We start from the raw sequence: 25,335 nt of genomic DNA, 5'->3' as shown, positions 1-25,335 counted from the left end.
ATCCAAGTCTAATGTTTTGTCTTTTTTTGGGAGCTCTCAAAACGTGAGTTCAACCATTTACCTGTCCCCCTGCAACACTCTGCCCATGGTGGATTTAAAATGCTTGTAGCCAACACAAGGATTTTATAAATATTACCCATCTTGCACTTACATTCACGATAAAGGTCTCAAGTGTACAGTTTTGGAAGAACAATAAGTTGCAGCGACAGGTTTTAAAAAGGACATCTGATCTGTTTGCTTGCCTTGCACGATCTTACTGGCTGCAAAGCCATTCAGTCAACAGGGGAAGTAGCTGGTTGGTTACTGACAGGAAAGAAGGCCTGAAGTGGTGGGGATAAACTCACTTTTTAGGTGGATTGACCAAGGAAGTACAAGACAACAATGATCCTAGTGCAGTATTAGATATGTTTTAAAATGACAATTCACATTAAAACATGTTTCATAACTGCACCTCTGAGACCAATATTTTGCACGGCAAGAAAAATGTATGTCGTTATTTTGTTAGCTACAATTACTTTAAGAAATAAATCAGAGAAATACCACATGAAATCATTTAATTTTGTCCACTGGGGTCATAGGGGTCATCTGCAGGGGAAAGAGTAATGGTTATATGGTATACCAGCTGTATTGAGAGAAAAGACAAGTCTGAGAGTTCTATAGGAGGCCACATGCATGCTTCACACTCCTGAGTTTCAAAAATACTATATAATATACCAAATGAACCTAAATAAAGAGTACATGAGGTAAAATAACCATATATAGTAAGTCAAGAGTGCATTAGGTAAGACAAGAAGGGTCAGATTCAGGTTTCATATCCAACCGCAGGGCACCGCAGTCAGGTAATTTATATGCTTGACCAAGTGGGCTAGGGCACTTGGATAAAAATCATATGCCTCTGAAACATACTCAATTAACCTGTTTCGTGATATTTTAGTGAAGAACCAGTCACGCAAAACAAATATATTTTTCTAAAAGGCAAGTGCTTTATTACAGTAATTTGGGGACTTGTCAAAAGTACACACCGAAAAGTTATATTTAATTTATAAGTTATAAATATTAGCCCAAACTAGACCTATGAGGAGGTCTACTTAAGGTAATCCTGTGAAAGACTGGGTTGAACCCTGCAAGTATCTAGATTTCATATCTGCAATGGCTCTGTGCCAAGAAATATTAACAAAATAAAGAGATCACCTTGATTATTTTGTGTGTGAATAACCAAAGTTCACAGTGCTTGTTGTGCTGAAATGAGTCATTACAGCATACAGTAGTGCATATGACCATTGATAATGTTGGTGTTCCTTTTAGAACTATCTTTTTAACAAACAACTATACTTAAATAATATAAAAATGACAATACAAAAATACACATGGTGCAAAGCTATGTTGAAGGACACTTCTGAAGAGGGACATCTGTTCGATTTTGTGAGAGTCTTGTCTGCAGCAAAACAATGAAACCAGTTTAACTTTGAATTATTCATAAAACACTAATATTTTAGTTTTATTCAGTGGTATTTTCGGATTGGCATTGTTTGACTGTCAATTATCTTTTTTTATCCGTCTATAGTCAGAAGAGGTTGTACTATCAAACTCCAGCAGGTGGCTTGTGAGTCAGAAGAAGGATGGTGCAGTCAGTGCACAGCTGCCAAGCTTTCAGAGACCGTGATAAGAACAAAGCCTTGAAATCAAAGCACTGTATGTAATAAGGGAAGTAGTGCCAGCGTGCAGCATTTCATTGGTACCTACCACTGTGATAGTAAGCAACACATGGACCTCGACTGTGCTGTTTAACTACACACCATACCAGCTATTCAGTGTCGCTACACATGAAAAGAATCACACTGTGAAATGGCTGTTGAAGTTACTTGGGCAACATGTTGCAGCCTAAGAATTAACATTGATTGGTTAAAATTAAGAAATATCATTGCACTATGAAGTGGATTATAAACATGCTGAATGAAAAATGCAACGTTCAATGAGAAGTATTGCATATTGAGTATCAGGAGTTCTTATCTTACTAGTCTAATCGAAACCAGAATCGTTGGTAAGGCTGCAACAATTAACATACTGCCCAGTTCTGCTCCAGTGGATTTTAATGTGTGTTCTATTACCAAAATAATGTGCATTTATACAGTGCTTAATACATGAAGGGCTCTTTCAGCACCAAGTGCATTTCCAAAAAGACTACATCTGGATAACAAATTAAATAGTGGCTTATACTATAAAGTTAAATATAGGGGCTGATGTAAGGATAGGCGTAGTGCAAACAATTGCGGCTACAAAATCCAAATTGCACTGTGGCCAGGCAACTATTTTGCATTGCAGCCTATGTTAGCTGAAAAGCTATGCCAATTATTCAACACACACAAATAACGATCCGCAATCACGATAATGGGGGTCACAATGAGCACCACCTATGCAACAGGCTATTTAGCACCCACATTTACAGCGCAGAGGTGAGGTGAGTTAGTACAGAGTTGTAGGCACTGTATGAGATTTTAGGAGCACAAAACTCAAACCAAACAAAAAAAGAGGAAGGGCAGAAAAGTCCTCTTGGTGCATGGAAAAGAAAGTAAAGTTCTCTGAGCAGAAAGTCCTTACTGCTGAGGTAACTCAATTTCATGCTGAGTGATTTGGATAAGCCTCAGCCAAGATCAGTTATGCTACCAAAGAGGCCACATGGTCCTCTACAGTGAGGACAGTCAACCAGGTGATGAAAAGGTAAAATTCAGCTATTAGGTCTAGGATGACGCCTTACCACTGCATCCTAAACAAAGTGACCCTGGATCTGAATATGCGGGGTATTCTCCATCTTGCCCTTCTTCTCCAAAAGTTTTCATCCCTGTTCTCAACAAGAGCCAAGCGTCACCGTATCAGAAAGTGAACCTCAGCAGCCATCCTGAGGCCAATGGTAGGTGTGTGCTTTTATACAGCTCTTACTTACTCACTCACTTACTCACTTCTACAATGTAAAGTTTTTAGAAAGTCAGCAATTACCCAAGTGCAAGGCAAAATCCTTACATCTCATTATAATGTTTGCATCCACTTAGTATACATTTTGGTATCATTTAAATTGATTATTAATGGCAAAGTGCTAATTTGATAGCAGGTGCAGAAGACCAGGTGAAAAACATTCTTTATATATGCCACTATTTTGTGGCTGCTAAAATCCCACGGTAAAAAAATTAAAAAATCCAGCATGCCACTGGTTTCTCTGTATGTCACTGCTGTTGTGTTTTTCTTTTCCACGAACTAGCCACTGATCCATCGCAATAAGAGCAAACATAACACTACAGACAGTTTACCGATTGTATCAAACGTTTCCTGAACTGCACAACATGTAGTAAGCCAGTAAACAAAATACATCACTTGATGGCAGAAGACTTTGTCCAATAATATGCAAGCTTAAATAAGGCAACAGTCAGATGCACAGTGCCATCCAGAAGCGTTGACATACCAGGAGGTGTTAGCAGTAAGATATATATATATATATATATATATATATATATATATATATATATATATATATATATATATATATATATATATATATATATATATATATATATATATAGACACACACACACACACACACACACACTCTACCGGTCAAAAGTTTTAGAACACCCCCATTTTTCCAGTTTTTATTGAAATTTAAGCAGTTCAAGTCCAGTGAATAACCTGAAATGGTAAAAAGGTAAGCAGTAAACTGCCAGAGGTTAAAAAAAAAAAAAAAAGTTTAGGTTACCAAAAACTGAAAAATAATGTACATTTCAGAGTTATACAAAAAGGCCTTTTTCAGGGAACAAGTAATGGGTTAACAACTTACAGCTGTTCTGCAGCAATGGAAGTAAATTAAGCCTTGAAAGTTGATGCTAACAATTCCTACAGGTGTCCCAACTTTTGCTGATTACTTACAAACCCTCTGTCTTTATAAAAGCAGTGTTGGAACAGACTGTGTTACTACACCCTCTTAAGCATTATTTGGACAGTATTGTACTGCAGGAAGTAGTATATTGCTATCATAATGGCGAGAAAAAGGCAATTAACAAAGGAAGACAGCCAGACCATTATAACCCTTAAAAGTGTAGGTCTTTCCTTTAGAGAAATTGCAAAGAAAGCCAAGGTGTCAGTGAGTACAGTTTCCTACACCATCAAAAGGCACTTGGAAACTGGAGGAAACTCTGACAGGAAGAGGTCTGGCAGACCCAAAGCCACAACAGAATCAGAAGACAAGTTTCTGAGAGTCAACAGCTTGTGTGATAGGCGGCTCACAGGACAACGGCTTCAAGCACAGCTTAACACTGGTCAAAGAAAGCAAGTCTCAGTTTCAACTGTGAAGAGAAGACTTCGAGCTGCAGGTTTGACAGGTTGAGTGGCAGTAAGAAAGCCATTGCTAAGATGGCAAAATAAGAAAAAGAGGCTAGCCTGGGCCATGAAGCACCGCCAGTGTACTACTGAAGACTGGAAGAAGGTCTTATGGACTGATGAATCAAAATTTGAAATTTTCGGTTCATCACGCAGGGTTTTTGTACGCCATCGAGAAGGCAAAAGGATGGTTCCTCAGTGTGTGACACCAAACTGTCAAACATGGAGGAGGAAGCGTGATGGTCTAGGGCTCTTTTGTTGGATCCAGAGTCGGCGACTTGCAAAGAGTGAGTGGCACCCTGAACCAAAACAGCTACCACAGCATTTTGCAGCACATTGCAATACCCTCTGGTATACGCCTAGTTGGTCAGGGGTTCATCCTACAGCAAGATAATGACCCAAAACATACCTCCAGGCTATGTCAGAACTACCTTAGAAGAAAAGAACAAGACGGTAGGCTTCAAATCATGGAATAGACAGCACAGTCTCCAGACTTAAACCCCATCGAGCTGGTTTGGGATGAACTGGACAGAAGGGTGAAAGCAAAGCAACCTACAAGTGCAACACATTTGTGGAAACTTCTGCAACAGTGTTGGGAAGAACTTTCCAAACAATATTTGATTTCCATTGTAGAAAGAATGCCACGAGTGTTTTCGGCTGTTATATCTGCAAAAGGCGGCTGCTTTTTAGAAAATTTTGTTAAACAAAATGATTCCATGATTATTTTTTTTTTTATCTCCAATTGTTTATTTGTTCTGTGCTTTAATTTCAGAGTACATTGAGACATTAAACTGCGTAAATTTCAATAAAAACTGGAAAAATTGAGGTGTTCTAAAACTTTTGACCGGTAGTGTATATATGCGCACTGTCATTTTTTTGGTTTAATATATTTTGTGTGTTCATGTCTGATGTCTGACAGCAGTGTATGATATTGTGATTTAACAGTTTTCTTCAGCTTACATTAGCAGGCAGTCCTAATATTGACAAAAGCTGTGTTTTAGTTTCTTAAGATTTTTAAAGGATTCAAGACCAATCTGGTGATATTAAAATGAGTGATAATATAACCGGTAGTGTTGGGCGATTCTGACCCGTCGGTGGGATGACATTAAAAGCCTGGCTCTTATGCACAGTGGTGCAAATATTTTCTTGCGGTGTGCGTGGTCACCAATTCACACACAGCCTCTGCCCTGTTACACTGTGTCATGACCCAGATCTCAGAGGCTTTCCAAACAATTTCCTGGATTCAAAGATGTGATGTGTTGCTCCCTTACCATCTGCCCCTGAAAGTTCTGCACAAATGTTTTCCAGAGACAACCATCACAATACACAGCATGTGGATGATTTCAAAGTGCAAGACCTCCCCCTAACTCTGCAATTTAGCCTGTCACAGGAAGTAAAATGTAACCAAATCTCAGCTAAGCCAATGACTCATTGTGTGACCCTGAGCAAGTCACTTAACCTACTTGTGCTCCGTCTTTTGGGTGAGACATTGTTGTAAGTGACTCTGCAGATGATGCATAGTTCATAAAGCCTAGTCTCGTATCTTGTAAAGTGCTTTGTGATGGTGGTCCACTATGAAAGGTGCTATATAAAAATAAAGCTGATTATTATTATTATTATTATTATTAATTATAAATAGGAAAACAATAAAGAAATACCCATAGCAATGTTGACAATGTTAATAATTGGCAAGAAAATAAGCTTGGCATAATTCCTTACATTTTTCCATTTTAAACTCCAAGCCCCAGTGCTCATACTCTGAGACTCAGCACATTTGCTCAACGCAGAGGTGCACCAGGCAGGTAGACAGGCAGGATGTACAGTGGCTCTCATAAGTATTCACCCCCCTTGGACTCTTCCACATTTTATTGTGCTACAACATGGAATCAAATTGGATTAAATTATGAGCTATTGCCACTGATCAACACAAAAGTCCATAATGTCAAAATCTACAAATTGTTCTAAATTAAATTACAAATAAAACAGAAAATAATTGATTGCATAAGTATTCACCTCCTTTGCTATGACACACCTAAATAAGCTCTGGTGCAACCAATTGTCTTTAGAAGTCACATAATTAGTTGAATGAAGTCCACATGTGCAATTAAGGTGTTTCACATGATATAAGGTTAAATACACCTGTCTCTGGGAGATCCCACAGTTGGTTAGTACATTTCCTAACAAAAAATACATCATGAAGACAAAGGAACATTAAAAGCAAATCCAGAATAAGGTTCTTCAAAAGCACCAATCAGGGGTAGGATATAAGAAAATTTCCAAGGCATTGAATATCCCCCAGTGGACAGTAAAGTCCATTATTAAGAAATGGAGAGAATATGGCACAACTGTGAATCTGTCTAGAACAGGCTGTCCTCAAAAACTGAGTATCCGGGCGAGAAGCGCACTAGTCAGGGAGGCCACAAAGGCCTCAAGCCTACATTTTACATCAACAGCTCATTGGGCACATACATAATGCTATTTACATTTTAAACAGCGAGCAGGTTTGTTGAGTAGTACTATTCAACAAAACACAATAAAATGTGGAAACGTCCAAGGGGGTGAATACTTTTGAGAGCCACTGTAACTCAGTCAACACAAACAAAACCATTTTCTGCTTTAATACACCCTGCTATCTAATTAAATGCTTCTTAAACTGACTTTATCGTTAAGGTCCAATGCAGCCATGCTCTATTCCGGCTATAGAAACTGCTGATTGGATATATTCGGTACTAAAGGACCGGGGTGCTCAAAGGCATCAATCAGCTCGAGATTGAGAATAATATTTATTAAAAAAAAGGATTTAAATCCAAGGAAATCTGTTTACTGTCAGACATTATTGACTATTGTCTTCTTTTAAAAGCTGTTGACCCGTACACCCTCTGCTCTTTATGCAGTTACTTTACATTTCAATAATGTGATGAGGCAAAAAAAGTTGTGACCCCGTGCAGCAGAGCACAACATCCTGGTCATGTGATCACTAACAATCAATCAGAATGCTTACCTTACCCATGACATTTTATAAAATTGAACACAATATATTGAACTGTGTGTATTGCATAATTCTATTACCATTACTTACCAGGTTTTGAACAAATACAGGCGCATCAAGAGAAAATGCTGAAATTCTGAAGTTAGGTGATCTTAGAAATCACCACTCGGGGAGTGTAAGTCATTTGTCCCCTTTTCATAAAACACACAATATTAAAGAATTGTATGACAATCACTTACACTAATCTTGCATTACTTTACCTAAGATAACATTGGGCAATTCAAGAGTACTGCTAACAGGGATAAAGTAAACCTTTATTAGAAGGGCTCTTTTTGAAGGTGAGAACACAATATATTTTCTGAGAGGACAAAAACAATTATTGTAACAGAAAACTAGGAAGGAAATACTTGGCTGCGGAAATGAACAGTTAAGCCCGGGGTTTGCACTAAAAGGGTGTCCCTAACAGAAGACCCAGGAGAGCCACACCAGGAGACAATGTTGGGGCCAGCTGGCAGCAGGTTGCCTGGGTTGGTGAGGGCAGCACTGTCCATCTGGTCTTTGACCAGGGCCGGCTGAGCGCCAACACTAGCTCCCACTCACCTAAGATGGAGTTCATAAAGGGGAGGTGCCTAGTGGCAGCCATGTGTGCTTTGCACCAGGGGGAGGTATGTGGCAGGGCAGAAGCTCTGTACATGTAAATAGTGGGTGTGTGGTTTGGGGTGTTGGGTTTAAATGAAGATTAGTCACTTTGAACGCAAGTTTGGCAGGGATGAGGTTAACACCATCTCATGCATATCACAAAATGCTAATTGGAGAGTGGCCACAGGTATACAAGGGAAGCTAAATCCTTTTTTTAGTGGAGGTTATGGTGAGTTTATCCTATGTTTTGTAACAGTGTAGTGAAGGTGAATGTCCAGCCTGCAAACGTTCCTTGCGGAACTTGAACCGTTTATTTTGGCCCCTGTGCCGTGTGTATTTTGTTCCTGTTTGTTTTGTGCAATAAAAGCATGTATATGCACTTCAACCACAGCTTTCTCTCTTTGGTTTCTTTCCTGCCAAGAACCAGTCTTGGCCATGACACTACCCTGCTACAAGTAGCTTTATAACATTAGAATTATTGTATTCCTCTCTGAAAATGATCATTTGCTTCACACAAGTTTATTAAAGTTTATTAAAACATGTTGCACTAATGAAAATTAAGGTGTGGTTAACAGTTAGGACAAAACTAAAAAATAATTGCACTGCACACAACTCACCCTTAAGATGGCATTAATACATTTTATACAGTATCCAATATGTACTATAAGCCTGATATTTGCTACAGTATTATACCAGGTGATGGGTTAAAATATTTGATGTCTCTCTCTCTCTCTCTCTCTCTCTCTCTCTCTCTCTCTCTCTCTCTCTCCTGCCACCCCCTGCAAGTTGTGCAAACGTTTTCTAGACAACCCAGAAAGTGGATGAATTAAAAGCATATGGCAATCCCTTTCTAAGCTGTGTTGGGATAGCCAAATGTGCATGCAGTGGTTTAATTTAATACATTTTTAAAAATTCAGTATTTTTGTAAATCTCTGAACAGAACATCTGATATTAGATGCCAATAAGGTCTGGAAGCAGGTAAAAAAAACACCTGTAACTATATTCATACCACAGGCTACAGAGAACAGTATCTCAGACATATAGCAATGTATGCCATACAGTAGAATACCATAGCATCTCCGGACAGACGTACTGTATATCACACACTACTACAGCAGGGAGGCTTAAACATGTGGATGGACTGGATAATGCTACATCTTTAGAGCCAAGCGCAACACCAAAGATAAGAGAGGCTTTAGAATGAGGCCAGATTGTATTAATTACCCTTGCAAGAAACAGGTATAACAAAGAATTAGTGAGGAATGGAATTTGATTGAAGGCACTGCAGGACAAAAGTGTGGATCTATAACACAGGCTGGATCTCTTGAGACTGAACTGAACGTCAGTTTAAAAAGAAAGGGCAGGAAAGTGTGCCAACTGACTTCAGATAAAGATAATGATTACAACACACTAGTGGTGTGATGGCAGCAAAGGTTCACAGACTGTATACCTAGGCCTATTATTTTGACCACAAAACTCACGGTTTGAAACTAGTAATACGGGTTTTGCACTGGTCATGTTGCTTAAAAGAGACTGGTTATAATGTTTCAAAAAGAAAAATAACAATTTAAAACCTCATTAGATTAATAAAATACATTCTAGTTATATACCAGTATGGTTGCTGTAAATACATGTTGGGGTTTTGAATACCATATACTGTAGGTGGAGAACAACGTGTAAAAGCTGCACAAAACGCACATGCTTACCATACCATTATAATTCGGACACAATCCTGTTCGGCTTGCATACACAGCCCATGTTTAACAGGTAATTGTGAAATTGTAACAAAAAAAAAAAGAATGTTCATTACTTAATATTGTCGAGTGTTTGCTCAATGTACAGATGTTAAAGGACTGCAGCAATACCCCTGCATTCTTGACTTTTACTTTACTTACATTCCGACCGTTTCTTAAGCACTGACAGAGCTGCAAACTTACTGCACAGACAACACATCACAGCATCGCAAGCAGGTTAAACCTGTGGGAGACCCGCAACACCGCTCACATTACGAGATGTTAAGCATTCTTGAGACTCACCTGCCCACTTGCCGAGCTGCGGTCCCACCTGCTGACCGTTCCCCAACACCCACACACGAAAACCGGTAGCAAGCAGGCCGCCAGCGCGCAGGAAGAGCCAGCCTGCGGTCAAAGCTCCTAGCCAGTACAGTGGGGCAACTGCAGAGAAGAAAATTGTTTCCAGCGGGAATGACATAACGCCAGTCCTGGGGAAAAACTCCACTTTCAAAAATCTGAAACACACAGTGACAGACAGAGACCCAAACCGACGTTTGCAGAATCCACACGCTCATACACGAACCGTCTTCCAGCACCCTCACACATCCCCCGCCCCGCTCTAATAACAATTGGAGCCTGGCGTTGTCACTCAAGTAAACGCTTCCTATCAATGGTCAATGACCTGTCAGGCACAGAACCACGCGTTCCAGCTGTCAGTGGAGGGAGTGGATCTTAACGTCACTCAACGATACCTGATTGGGTAAAAATGACACAATCAGGATTTCAGATCTCTGATTGGTCCATTTGTTGTAGCAGTCAAAGTGAAATTAACCCCCCCCCCCTTCAAACCGTGGCTTTGAATGAAAACCTGGAATTACTGCTTACAGAAGTGCCAATCTAGAATATCTCCGCCCTTCACATTGTTTCATAAGAGGAACCTGTTGAAGTAAATGTCAATCATGTACAGGCAACACAGTATACTCCAGTAAAATTTTCAGCTTGTCCCTCATTGACCCACCCACGACACAACTTTGCCCAAAACAGGTTCCGGTTTTAGTTCTGCATTTTGTTTTTTTTTATATTTATTTTGTATAATACCTTTTTTTTTTTTTTTTTACTTGTAATCACATACATACAGCGATACCGCAAATTTACGTCTTAATAAAGTAGAAAAACTCCAATCCCAGAATTCAAATCGAAGCACCCAATGCTTGGAGGTGGTCATTAAAATCTCGCGGCAGTCTTTCAAATGCGGAAGTGAAGCTGTGTTATGTTAAAATGTTGGACAATGTGCTATTAAGTGTTTTATTTAACTGCCAATGTAATAATAATAATAATAATAATAATAATAATAATAGAATAAAATAAAAACCCAGACAGGTTAGTTCTGAATATCGCACTCTCCTTGACCCGTTATAAAAAAAAAAGGCAGCTTTAGTGTATGTGATGTGACAGGAAACCCAGCATTACCCTCATGAACAAGAAGAGATACCTAAATATGTCTGTCTCAAACTTTACAAAAATGTAAACAGCTTAATTATAATAACAACCACATACAGGAGATTGTATTTTTGTTTTGAATAACTGAATAGAAAAACGTATACTTTATTATTTGTGGATTGTGGTGACGCAAATACAGTGCATATAACATGATAGAGACCCAGAAAGTTACGGAAAAAAGAAAAATAATAAATACATTTACAAACAATATACACATTTACAAACGGTCCACATTATTTGTAACAATCAAAATAGAACGTGTGCCGGGTTCTGTGTGAAACGCAGTCAAGGCAATGTTTTTAACTGACACCACTTTAGTAATCTGCATTTTATTTTTGCATTGTTTTGTTTTTAACACAAATATATATTGTTATGTATAAAAGGCACACATTTATATACACATTTAAAGAACATAGACCCATACACTTAAGCATGAAGGTGTATAACTTGTTTGATTCAATAAGTATTATAGTGTTTCTATACTGCAAATACAATACCATCAAGTAAAAATGCATTTACTGTAAAAATCTAAATAATAATAAAATGTCTGTACAAAATAATCTCTTTTATAGTATATTTTTCAGTAAAATGTATATTGTGTATGCATTATTAAAAACAAGAGCTGTAAGTGTGAATTCACTACCACAGACACATGGAGTTTATTACACCTTAAAACGACCCTTCCCCATTGAATTCATGTATACAGTAATGTATACAGTACAGTAGGCCGACAGTAAACACAGATTTGCCACCTTCACTTTGCACTGGTGAAACCCCAAATACAGAAAAGGCCAGCAGCAGAATACCTCTAAAACCCTAAACCAATAGTGTTAATTCTACCAATCATTATTAAGGAAAGATGTGTGTATTAATGCAAGTGTTACAAATATATTACCCATTCTAGACGGCTATATCACACATGTGTTAAAATAAAAAATGCAGCGATTAAAAAATAAAATACAACAAAGGTACACCAATTTAAAATTATACCTGGCATTACTGTAATATACCCCTGTTCAATAAGTACGATCGATCGTAAAATAACCTGTAGGGCAAAAACAGATCACATAATGGGTCGATTGATTTTTAAGCCACTAACGTTACCAAACAACAGAATATTCCATTCCATTTCACTGGTTGAATAGAAAACACACTTTCTCTTATAAATGTAAACTATAATATAACTATATATATATATATATATATATATATATATTATATATATATATATATATATATATATATATAGTTATGTAATTTGGGGAGAAGCCCATGCTTTTTTTTTTTAAAAGACTGTTCTTTAGCCTGTCCTATATTCCAGTTATGTTCAAATGAAACACCTAATCTTTAACAGTTACACAATTCTAGCAAGTAAATACAGCCTGTAACATCACGTTTCTATTAATCTACAATTGTAATTTTACAATAAAATATCATAGTTCGTATATTCTCTCAAATAAAGAAACAGCTGCCAAAGTTCATAAAAAAAAATCATTTGATTTTAGAATCAATATAAAGACGAACCCACGTCTACAATAATTACATTTCCACGTATACAACAATTTATAATTCGTATACAATTTTACAGTATCGTGTTCACCTCCGTCAGTTACACAGAACATGAGATTAAATACATAATCATTCAGGGTTTCAGTGTCTACGTCCAGACTTTAACAGTTTGCTGCTCTGTGACTCAATGTACACGTTTTTGCAAGTCATAGGACAAATCCTGATTTATATTTATTATTTTATGTATTCTTTTATTCGCTTTTTTTACATTAACCCTAGTAGAACACAGCAGAAACGTCTGTGTGACCTGCATAATTACTGTCTCAGAACAATACACACATATCAGTGTTCACAGCATCAAAAATACACAAAAATAACCACCCCTTTACATAACAAAATGAGTTTTAGTCTCCTCCTCTTTTTACACAGAGATGTAGATTAAACACCCCTCTGATTAGCTCATATTGTCATATTACCTCTGATGCCTGTAATCCACAATCAGAACCTCAAAACTGTGGGCAACTTTGAAAGTTTCCATCTTTATTTGCTGTTTTCAAGAGAAACATTGTATCAAATCCTAAGAACTTTAAACACTTTAACACTTTGTATTGTTTGTTTGTCAAACACATCTCGTTTTTGGCCATTTCCTTTTATATATTACATATAAATATCTCTCTCTCTCTCTCTCTCTCTCTCTCTCTCTCTCTCTCTCTCTCTCTCTCTCTCTCTCTCTCTATATATATATATATATATATATATATATATATATATATATATATATTATATATATATATATTTCTTCTTTTATCTAGATTGGTCTTTTACTAGATCTGACGTAAAATTCAATATGTGTGATCATAAAGTGATATTTTTGTCCCTGTAAAATGAAAACAAACGAACCTCGAACAAGAGATATCAAAAAACAAAAAAAAAGATCCATGAAAGGACAAGTTTTACATATAAAATTCTCAAAAAGAAGGGGATTACAACAGTCAGTAATTACATTGTAATTTCTATTTGGAAACGATAAACTATATATGATACACTGATCATATATACTGCATGCATGTCCATTCAGGACTAGAGAGCTGTTAAAGCATATAGAAATAGAAATATATGGTACATACACCTACATTATTTTGTGTGACTTTTGTGCCTACACTGTCTTCTGCAAACACTTGTATTGTCATTTTTAGCACAACGTTTTTATTGTAGTTACATTAACCAAGCCTGAATACATAAAACAATAAATGAACAATATTGTCAGAAAAGGCTTTTTTTTTTTTTCTTTATGGAGGCAATAGCCTACAGTTTAACTTATATCATTATGTTAAATCCTAGTTTCCTTCCTTTTAAATGCCCCTCTTACCCTCACCCTTTCCAAATCATGTTTCAGTATTTCCTACATAGGTTTTTCTAACAATTCTTTGTACTGTTTCTTTCTTTATTTTATATTGTAATTCCCCATGCCTTGAAAAACAAAGCATCTTAAATATTTTTGTGACATACACACTGAAGAAAACATGCTATAATAAACCTAACTTTGAGCCAGCACGGTTGTTGGCGTTTAGTGCCTTTGATTGCCATAAATAATCACTTAATTAAGATTAGCTGAACTAAATGTGAATCCTTGAAAAGGCCTCGTTGTCTTCAGTAGGCTATCGACCCCGAAATGTCCTATATTAAAAAATAAAAAAAATAAAAAAATATATGTTATTGCATGGAGCAATGCCCCAACCATAAATTCAACTATTGTGGTGAATCATTTTAAAGGTAAACTATTAATAGGGCACAAAAAGCAAAGTTATAATTGAGCTCTTTATTAGATAACTTTAGCGGCTTTGCTCGCTTATCTGTACAGCAAACCTTTTGGGAACCCCTTTTTATAAGTGCCCTGTCCCTGTTATTTAAAACTGAGGAAGATTTGTAAGAAACTTTGTGTTTTCATACAAGAACAAAAAGCTATTTCACGAGAATTCATAGGAATTAGCGGTCAGTAGGTATCCACCAATAAGTTCCTCTATGTGAAAAGTTGTATTTCCATAGTTTAATTTTTACAACTTTGTGTATATTGCTTGAATAGGTTCATTTTAATAATGTTTTCTCTCTCACTTTTAAAAAATAAAAAAATACCCTAATAAAAGTGTAATACTGTACTTTTGCAGTTTTACCAGGCTTCACCCCCCTCCCCCCCATAGGGGATACCATGGCGGAAAGCCACTCGAAGCCTTTTACTCACCAGACTGTTTGCAGGGTTTTGGCAAGGACCAAGGAAGCCCTCATCCTGCCCCCTGATATAAAATATTCTCTAAATAAATGTACATCCAACAAATATGCAGTTAACACACCTTCCATCCTTCCATTGCGTTTACAGTATATTTAAAAAGGCACGTTAATTAAACAACCCCACTGTGTTAATTCAACTGATAAGGCAGAGCCATGTTTACAAAACATGCAGTCTTATCTTAAAAATAATGTTCAGGTTCTATCTCCCCTGCCAAATGTTTAATGTTGCTTGGTTATTTAGACAAGTATCTCCAGCTATATAACAATGTAACACAAACTGTTCCAGTCATTTGCAGTACACGCACCTTCCACCCTCACCTTTCTCAAGCAAACTTACACGCAGACCATATATGTATATATTTTACACTATGTGACTGTCTTCATTACACTTTCTGTCCACATACATCTGCTGGACTGTGCACACTTCTCCTCTAGTCCTGTTCTCACCTTAACTAAGAGACAGTCAGATTTTCCATTCACTATTTAAAAGTTGCATTTGTGTGGTAACTATATTGTTCTTAACAGCATAACACCACTATGAAAGATATCTCAACGATGTATCAAATTATATTCCTGAAATAAATCTATTTCTGGACACTTCATTAATTCTTACCAGTCAACATATAAAAATAACATTAAAATTAAAATATCAACATATAAAAATCAAAGAAATATGGGGGCTTTAAAGAGTACAGCATTATAATTCATTTTATAGAAGTGCTAAAGAGTAAGTAGTAGGGTTCCAAAAAATAGTGTTACACATCCCCTCGTGTTACTACAACTGTTTAAATACAGTGTTCAACATCCCCACGTGCTGTTTCAAATGTTTAAATATAACGCTACACATCCCCACGTGTTGTACTGTTTAAATAACAAACCTGTCATTTTTTATTTCATTGTTTACATCCTGACAACTTTTTATGCTTATAACTTTAAAGTTTGTTTCAGAGTTCTTTTTAAAATGGCCACTCTAGTGCATTGATAGTGTAAGGATTATTACTCACATTGTCAAACAGGTAACACAGCAATAACGATCCATGATGGGGTACGAACAGAAATCCCATAGCGCTTGTTATGTTATTTTTTTCGTTTGGTTTTTTTTTTTTTTTCCTGCAGTGATTTTGAAGACAGATCTCAAACCCCAGTGCACTAGAGCGGCCATTTTGAAAATACCTTTTAAACAGTTATAAGTATAAAAGTTGTCAGGGTGTTAACAATGAAAAGAAAAATTACAGGTACGTTATTTAAACAGGTGTAGCATCACGTGGGGACATGTAACGCTAAATTTTTCGGAACCCCGCTACTTACTCTTAACATTTATATAAAATTAATTGTAATGTTATAAAAGAGAGAAGCAAAGAACCTCAGCCTTCATAAGAGACCTTGAATTATGTTGTAGTACTATTGTTCATCTAGATTTCTCCTTTCAGAAAATGGGAGTTAATTAAATAATGTAGAAAACGCTTTCAAAATATTCCCCACTACACACCACCACAATGTGCATATCGACAGTGCAAATGATAAGAAACTGCTGGTACAGCTGGATATTTTTTAACATTTTACAGCACAGGGAATCCCCAGGATTGCATCATTTACTTTGTTAAATGGTTAAGCCCGGGAAACCCACAGATAGGTATCCCCAGTGCTTTAAAAACATTTATCTTACCAGTGCTTTTGAGGTTATACATACATACAGTATATTATTTATTTTACACATAATTGGACCAACTTTGTCCCATGGATAGATTCCACTGGACCTGCTTAAAAAATTAGCATGAAGAATTACATTAATCTGAAACAAATCTACAACAAAATAAAATTGAATGACATGTACTGAACTTGAATGACTGTAGGATCAATATCTCGATATAGTAAGTTTGCAGCTATCAAAAAAAAAAGATGGGTCAGTGCTTTGTTGCAGTATCCCTGTTTCATTCTTAGGCTCAGAAACATCACCCCCAGAAATCTATTAAAGGGTTAACATTCCATACTAATAGCCTATAAGTGCTGATCCCTTTACCAGAAAATCTGCAGGAACATCATGAAGCACCATCATGCAGAGGAGCAGAACCACGTTACAGGCCAGGTGATCAAACAATGCTGTCTTCAGGGTCCTCAAGAACAGGGCAAGACTCTGTTATAATAAAAGTCCCAGGGAGTACTGTCCGTTCTAGACATGTGCTACAGCTTCTCAATGAGACCACCGCAGATGTTCGAAGAGTTTACTCTGGTAGCGACACAAAGATTTCCTTGTTGAGTATGAAGTTTCATTACTCTAAGCTGCACCCCCCTGCCTAACTGTACTGTATAAGACCTGGGTCAGTTAGCTGTTAGTTAGCTGTCTCATTGTCCATAAACCAAGAAAAGTGCATAAAAGGGGCTACACGATTATTAGACCCAAGCTGTAGGTTTTTATGGAATCACAAACGTTAGCCAATGGGAACTGCTGGCAACTAATAATGGAAGACAATGGTTGTTGAGGATTGTGACATGTGAAAGGAGTCAATAAATGGAAAGGAATACACATAATGCAGGTAGGTATTGACTAATTGGCAAGTTTTTTTGAGTGGAAGATTGTGCCGGGAGTTACGAAGAATAGATTTCACGAAGTAATGCAGGTTTAGCCAGTTTATTAGGAACCACTTTCTATCTATCTATCTATCTATCTATCTATCTATCTATCTATCTATCTATCTATCTATCTATCTATACTATACTATACTATACCATACTACAATGCTTAAAGCAACAAACCCTTATAAAAAATTTCCATAAAAAAAGCATAGTGAGGTCTAATAAAGCATGGTGAAGCCTGGTTAAGCATTTTAAAGACCAACGAGATATGGTAAAGCATATAAAAAAACATGGCAAACCAGGGTAAATTAAGAAAACTGAAAGAAACTAAAATACAATGATAAATGTTTTTCAATGCCAGGGTAAACCGTGGTGAATGCATAGTATAACCATTGAAAACAGCAAATTTACAGGCAAAAATACTGTGCTAAACTTTTATAAGGTTACCCCAATGAACACTCATTTTATACTAACCCATATGGAAAGAGATTATATTTTACATATATTCAAAGCAATATATGTCACACTTTTATGCCTTATTTTCTTCATTTGTTTATATATATATCAAATTTTTATAAAAAGGTTATAAAATTTGTCAGATTTTATAGTATTTTTCATATAATTGATTTTATGTGTCAGTATATGTAACATATGTCTTTTCATGAAAATGTATTCATACTGGTCATTTAATAATATATTGGGATACATTTAGATTAATGAAACAACAATCCAAAATACAATAACTGTTCAGCCCAGCACTCGAGAATGCATAATCCAGACATTTCTGCCACACTTGACAGGATGTACCATTGTTATTGAGGTGGGGAAGGGAGTTTTATATCCAAATGTGCTGTAGAAAGTTATATGCAGCATTTAATTTTTTTAAGGATGGCTATTATGGGTATTTACTTGATGCAGGCTGTGGTCAAAGCAGCAAGGCTTCTTTTGTATAGTATCTGATGAAAATATTCCACTTACAAAAAGCCAAGTTTTAAACATGCCTTAAAAGGGACACATTAAAGAATAAATCTGTATTAAACGTCTTAGTTAAACAAGAGACAATTGAGGCATATCTCTGTCTGTCTGTCTGTCTGTCTGTCTATCTCTCTCTCTCTCTCTCTCTCTCTCTCTCTCTCTCTCTCTCTCTCTCTCTCTCTCTCTCTCTAACTGTCTGTCTGTCTAGAGATGTTTACAACAACTCCAGCAGCCTGCTTTATTTTTCAGATATGTGGCATATCTGTCAGTCATTCTTGTTTTTGTCTTTAAAATTAGATAGCTCTCCACCAATAAACCATTACTGACGCTATCATATTAAATTACTCGACAACTGGCTACTTAAATTCTGTTGACAACACATACATTCTAACTAATGTTGTTCCACCAAATTAAAAAGTACTCCCAGAAAGCACAGTATTGGAAAATAGTTTGTTTGGACTCAATATTGAATTATTCTTTTTACTAAAAATATATTTGAGAAAGCGCTGCCTTGATTATTTTAGTTCTTATGACATTTTTCTAAAAGGGAGTTTAAAACTATTTGCTGTGGGACCGTTTTGATGCTCACTTTTAAAAAAAAAATGTTTGTTATTAAATCGTGATTGGAGGGCTGAACACATATTCTTCATAACTTCACAGCAGTAGAAGACGTACACAGTGGGGCTGCTGTTCTAATGTCACTCCCATCTTAGCAGTTGCTTAAAGCACAACAGTAGTTTATTTTGAACTCTAACTAAGTTAAATTGTTAAACATTCCACAGTAGGTTGTTTAGTATATACCAGTCAAACTGTAGTATCTCATGCTTTCTAAACATACAGTTCCTAACCAAATGCTGGTAAATACCTTTAGGAAAACAGAAACGCAAACTTTGAGCTTAATTAAGTTAATTATCCTAATGCTTGCAGCAAATTCATTTAAGAATAGCTAAGACTGATGAAACTTTAAGACAAGCTTGAACTTACTATATATATATATATATATATATATATATATATATATATATATATATATATATATATATATGCATGTTGCATTTTTCTACTCTGATGCATTATGAGCAAAAACATTGAGTGAAATAATTTGCATCACTTGATTTTCAAGGTGTGATATCCAAAGCAAAATCAACAACAACAGAGAAACATCTTCTGTAATTGACAAACCCAGGACTGGAAGACCCAAAAAGCTGTCTAACAAGAATGAGCAATACTTGAAAATAATATCCTGAAGGAATAGAAAGAAGACAAGCGTTGAATTGACAGCAGAACTGGCAGAAGGCACAGGTGCTGTTGTCCATCCATCGACAGTCCAAAGCACCTTTGACCATTGTTCCATAGTCCAATTTTTGTGTTCTTGTGCATATGTTAGCCTTTTAATCTTGTTCCCCTTTCTTAACAAAGGTATTCTTACTGCAACACACCCTTTAAGTCCTGATTTCAAGAGTGACCTTTGTACTGTTGATTTGATGGACAACGACACCTGTGCCATCCATTGAGCTATTTGGTCACGCTTGGTCATCTTGGGAGAAAATCTGGTGAGGCGTACAAAGAAAAGAACACCATACCTACTGTCAAGCATGGAGGTGGTAACATCCTTCTATAGGGCACTTTTTCCTCCAATGGCACAGGAAATTTAGTTCCAATACATGGTAAAATGGATTCCATAGCATACCAAAAGATATTGGTCAGTCATCCGCTATAAAAGCTCATTGACAAATATCCTAATTGTTTAAAATAAGTTATTATTGCTAAAGGTGCCTCAACTAGCTATTGCTTTAATTTTCCTTGTCATAAATAATTTTAGACATTTGAATCGACTTCTTGCAAGTTTTCTCCTCATCCACAAAAGCAAAACTTTTGCTCCAAAAGATTTTTCCTAAAATTATTTGAGAAATTTCTAGAAATTATACATTTCTTTTGGTGTATGCAAACTTTTGACTATAACTCTGTGTGTGTGTGTGTATATATATATATATATATATATATATATATATATATATATATATATATATATATATATATATATAGACACACACACACACACACACACACATATATATATATATATATATATATATATATATATATATATATATATATATATATAGATAGATAGATAGATAGATAGATAGATAGATAGATAGATAGATAGATAGATATATGTCAGCTCAAAAAGCCTACTGCCTAACAATTCGATATGTTGTACATATCTTTCTCAAGGGAGCCTGTGTTTGAGTCAAAACATTGTCCATATTTATAGGTGTTTGACGGCATGACAACTACTTGTTATTTTTTATATTCAAATCTATGATTTATTCTTACATGATGTAATGGTGTTCTATATATTGTGACATCATTTTTACTTATATCTTTAAATCTATATTTATTCTAATTAACATTATTTTATATAAACTTATATTTATATTATCATGCAATGCTTGCTCTGAGGATCAGCCTTGATTTGGTCTCCCCAGCGCATCAGCATGCATAACTTTTGAATTAATTTTGTTTATTTAATTATTTTTAACTTTTATATATTTATTGGAATTAATTAGTTCATTTTTTTCTGTTGAGTCCCACTGGCATAATTGTGTTCAGTCTATTTATCCATTTACTTTCTTTTATTCTTCTATATGTCGCATTGTCTAATTTTAGCTGTTCTAATATTACAAACTTTACATCATTTATGTCATGTCCTTGATTGGTGAACTGCTGTACTATTGGTTCATTAATTTTTTTATTTCTAATTAATGAAAGGTGGTTCTGAATTATTTTATATAAAGTTGTTCCAGTCGCTCCAACATATTTTATTTCATCACATTTTTCACAGGCTAGTCCATAAACAACATTGCTATTTTTACAGTATATATTAGTATTTAGTGGATATGTGGTGTTCTTATGTTTAATTATATTTTTACTTTTGTCCATGTGTAACAGGGAGAGATCTGTGCTGACTCTGCTGGCGTGTTCACGGGCTGCAGGAAGAGGGCGGCAGTCGCCCAACAACCGCCTGTGAGTCATGGCAGTGACACGGGGAGGTGGGAAAGTGTGAGTGTGGACTTTCCCCCTCTCTGAATGGCCGAGAGGCGGGTCTTGGGTGATTGTCGGTCCTATAAAGTAACGCTCTGTTGTTTCCTCAGGTCTGCCCACTTAGACGCGCTAAGGGTGCGGACACTTTGATTCAGGACCGGGAATCAGCGAGACAGAGACAGAGAGCGGGGAACCCTTGGGCAGACCCCGGCGTATTGTGAAAGAGCAGGCGAGATAGCCGAGAGAGTAGGACGGTGATCCGGGTCGTGCGGGTAGCGGCGACCGGGATAACGCTGCCGAGTGCAGCACCTTTTATTTGTAGTTTTATTACTGTTTTATTTTCCCTTGTTCTTTTCGCCTTCTGTTTTCATTATTATTTCCTTGAGCACCTGCGAGTGCATTTGCAGGTCGTGTACCAGCTGTGGTATTTCCGTGGTGCTGTCTATCATCGTTGATAGGCAGCCCACGGTCAACAGTGCCCTCTACCGGAGAAAAAAAAATCAAGGAAAGAAAAAGAGCCGGCCTAAAATAAAACTGGGCACCTGTGTGGTGTTTCCCAAATACACCTGTCTGTCTCCTTGTCAGTGAATTACCCACACCCCTTCCACACCATGTATTTACAAACTTTACGTGTGTGTGTGTGTGTGTGCAAAGAGGCCTGACAGGGTGTCCGTATACATCAAATATGCGGATGCCTCAGGGTATCGAGCCTCACGAGGTGAAGCCGTGCGCCACCAACCTCCAAGAAGACTGTATATTTGACATATTTTATTAAATATCCTTATGCCAATGAAGGTACCAAAAAAATAGTCCAATTTATAACTTTGAACTACACACTAAGTAAAGCTGAGTAAATATATTTAATTAAAACATGCAAAAGTAATTAAATGTTTATTTTTTATATATGTTGAATTGTACATTGGCATTGAAAAGGTCCACCTGGACGCGGTGTTGAGACGGCACTGAAATAATTTTGTTCTCTCAGTGCAAGACACTGTTGTTTCAGCAGAACGAAGGGTATATGTGCAAATAATGTGCAGAAGTGTCTTTTTGTGTTTTTATGTAGCATTTACAAACCGCTAAAAATACATGTAAATGTATACATTGACAGATTTCCCAGTTTTGTTTTCATTTACATAGCAGTTTATTTCACCTCGGAGACTAATGTAGCTTGACATTTTATATTCTTCTACTTGGGCATTTCTTAGATTTCCATGGAGGCAGGTATCATGACACGTACTTGGAAGCTGGCAGGGGAGAATGTATAAATGCAAAACTAGACTCGCCCAAATAATTGACATAGGCAAAACTAGACTGGCCCAGCATCGACTTTGAAGCTTTGGATGAAACTAGATTCGCCCAAATTAATGGTATGGGCAAACCAGATTTGCCCAGCATTGATTTAGACAAAGGTAGACTCGCCCAGTCTAGTCCTGAAATTCAGTGAAAAATACAGATTTAGCCCAGTCATCTTTTTCAAGTTCTGGGCCAATCTACATACCCCAGATTGGATGCGTGCAAGTGCTGAAAAAAAAGTGGATTCGCACATAAGTCCTTGGTGAAACTAGATTGGCACAGGCAAAACTAGACTCGCCAGACCACCGGGTTACACCCTTAACGTATATATACAAACTTCACTATAACGAACCCTGCTTATAACAAACACCAGTTTTTAACAATCCCAACAGCAAGATCCGAATTTTTCAATGTAAATTAGCTCTATTAAAACAATCACTTACAGGATTGACCCGGATACAATGATCTCAGTATTGACTGACACTGAACTTTCTCTAGATTCATGTGTGTTATTCTCTCATTGAAAACAAACACCATGTTTGACTAATTCAGAGATAACGCTAATTCAAAGATGACCTATTGTAGTATGAATCATGCACGACGAATGTAATCATTGACTGTTCATCATCTTCACACAAACTGCAACCAGGCAACGGGCGTGAGGAGCAATCTACACTGGATAGTTTTTTCAAGAGAAAGGACATGTAATTACTGTATTCAGCATGTAACTGTAAATTCTTTACTTTTTCATTACTTTACTGTTTTCTTTTAAACATACCTGTAAGGCGGAGATTGCCCTGCACAGGGGGAAATTAGTGTTGGTGTAATTTATATGTGGAAACGGGTTTGTTTTGTGTGCTTTTTGGAATTATGTTTTATCAAATGACTGTTTACAGACAGTTTACATTGTGTCCTCTATGCGTTACCATCGTTGGTAGCGTCACATGACCAGTCTGTTTACGTTCTGTTTTGTGTTTAATAAATCCTGCGCGCCAGCGGCAGCATCCTAGAAACAACGTGGCTCCTCAGTAAGTTTCGGGGGTGGGTCCGGGTTATTAGCCCATCCTCGTTGGTGGAAAAACTACAGCACTCCATGGACATTCATGGAGTTTTCTCTACACATACTACTGGGTTTTTAGCTTCTGGATTTGTGCAATCAGAAGGAATTCATTACAGACCGGAGGAAGGGCTGGGGAATTAGCTGCTTTTTGAAAGCTTGCACGTTTGTCAATTACTGCTGGGTATTTTTTTTAATTGACATTCTACACGAACATTTTGTATTTTAATCACAGATTACGTGGCAGAACGAGATTAGTGTATAAACAAAGGCAAAGGATTAGGTAAAACCCCAAAAGTGTCAGGAAACAGACTTTTCATTTTTTATTTGAAATCCTCCTGCTGCTCAATATACTAAAACTCCTCATTTTATTGTTGAATTGTTTTTGATTATATATAATAACCTATAATTAGTATACAACTTATAATAAGATACAAGAGTTTGATTTGGTCCTTTTCCCCCTTTTTCACAGCTTTAACAATAAATAGATTGGTCCCCTTAAGTTTCTTAGCTTTACCTCAGAGTTTAAATGTTTCAAGTACTAGTCTTAGATCTTTATTCTGCATTTTGATGCAATTTGATGAAATGAATATATTTATAAAATCTAATTACACCACAGTACTTTTTAATTGATCAGCCTAAAAAAAAATATGATGTGATTCTCTCTCTCTCTCTCTCTCTCTCTCTCTCTCTCTCTCTCTCTCTCTCTCTCTGCCACCTCTCAGAAGCTGTAGCAAAAAAACGGCTCTGACATATTGCACATGATGGGGGAATGACTCACAAACTACACACATACAAACACTGGTTAGAACAATAGGACCTATTCACATAGATTTAACTCACTAGCTATGTAAATAATGTTTATATGCATTAGGATACATAACTCATGAATAGGGCAGTCCAAAACATTTCATATGTTTAATGTTAGAATATAAAAACTACCTAGGTAAACACATACATATTTGTGGCAGCTGTTGGCCAAAAAAATGGAGAGTCAGTGGACTTGGGGTCCCCTTAAAACCCAACCCCATAAAATCTTATTATTGACAACACTTTTCATATTTTCTTAACATTTTAACCCAATTCGGCTGTTAAATACATTTTCTACACTAGCCAACAAAAAAGAAAACAGTAACCAATCATAGTTTATTCTAATAAACAAGTGTTACACACTGCTAGTGTATGTTTAAAAATGCACTATATACAACATTAATATAACATTTAGATGTTACTGGCATTCTTTGCATAACATATTTTGTAAACAAAGCTGTCAAGTCAGGAGAAAGGGAAACAAAAATCAAGCACATCTTATCGGCTTAATTTGGTAAACTTAAATAAATGACCAACAAAATAATGATATACCG

The 25,335-nt window shown here is 36.5% G+C and overlaps 1 protein-coding gene across 3 annotated transcripts in view; it reads right to left on the bottom strand.

Annotated features, from left to right (window-relative positions):
* LOC121294460 (very-long-chain 3-oxoacyl-CoA reductase-B-like) overlaps positions 1 to 25,335 on the bottom strand; it is a 133,949-nt gene that overhangs the window by 55,755 nt on the left and 52,859 nt on the right. The window contains exon 1 of one of the 3 annotated variants that reach the window (XM_041218163.1): positions 10,030 to 10,341. The exons of the other annotated variants lie outside the window; for them this stretch is intronic. Coding sequence (XP_041074097.1) covers positions 10,030 to 10,204 — 175 coding nt within the window. The 5' untranslated portion in view covers positions 10,205 to 10,341. Of the gene's footprint in view, positions 1 to 10,029; positions 10,342 to 25,335 lie in introns of those variants that run through there. 3 annotated transcript variants of the gene reach the window in all.

This window comes from Polyodon spathula, chromosome 19 (assembly GCF_017654505.1).
Source record: "Polyodon spathula isolate WHYD16114869_AA chromosome 19, ASM1765450v1, whole genome shotgun sequence".
NCBI lineage: Eukaryota > Metazoa > Chordata > Actinopteri > Acipenseriformes > Polyodontidae > Polyodon > Polyodon spathula.
Note: the sequence above shows the minus strand (reverse complement) of the source record. Positions and strands in the feature narration are given on the sequence as shown.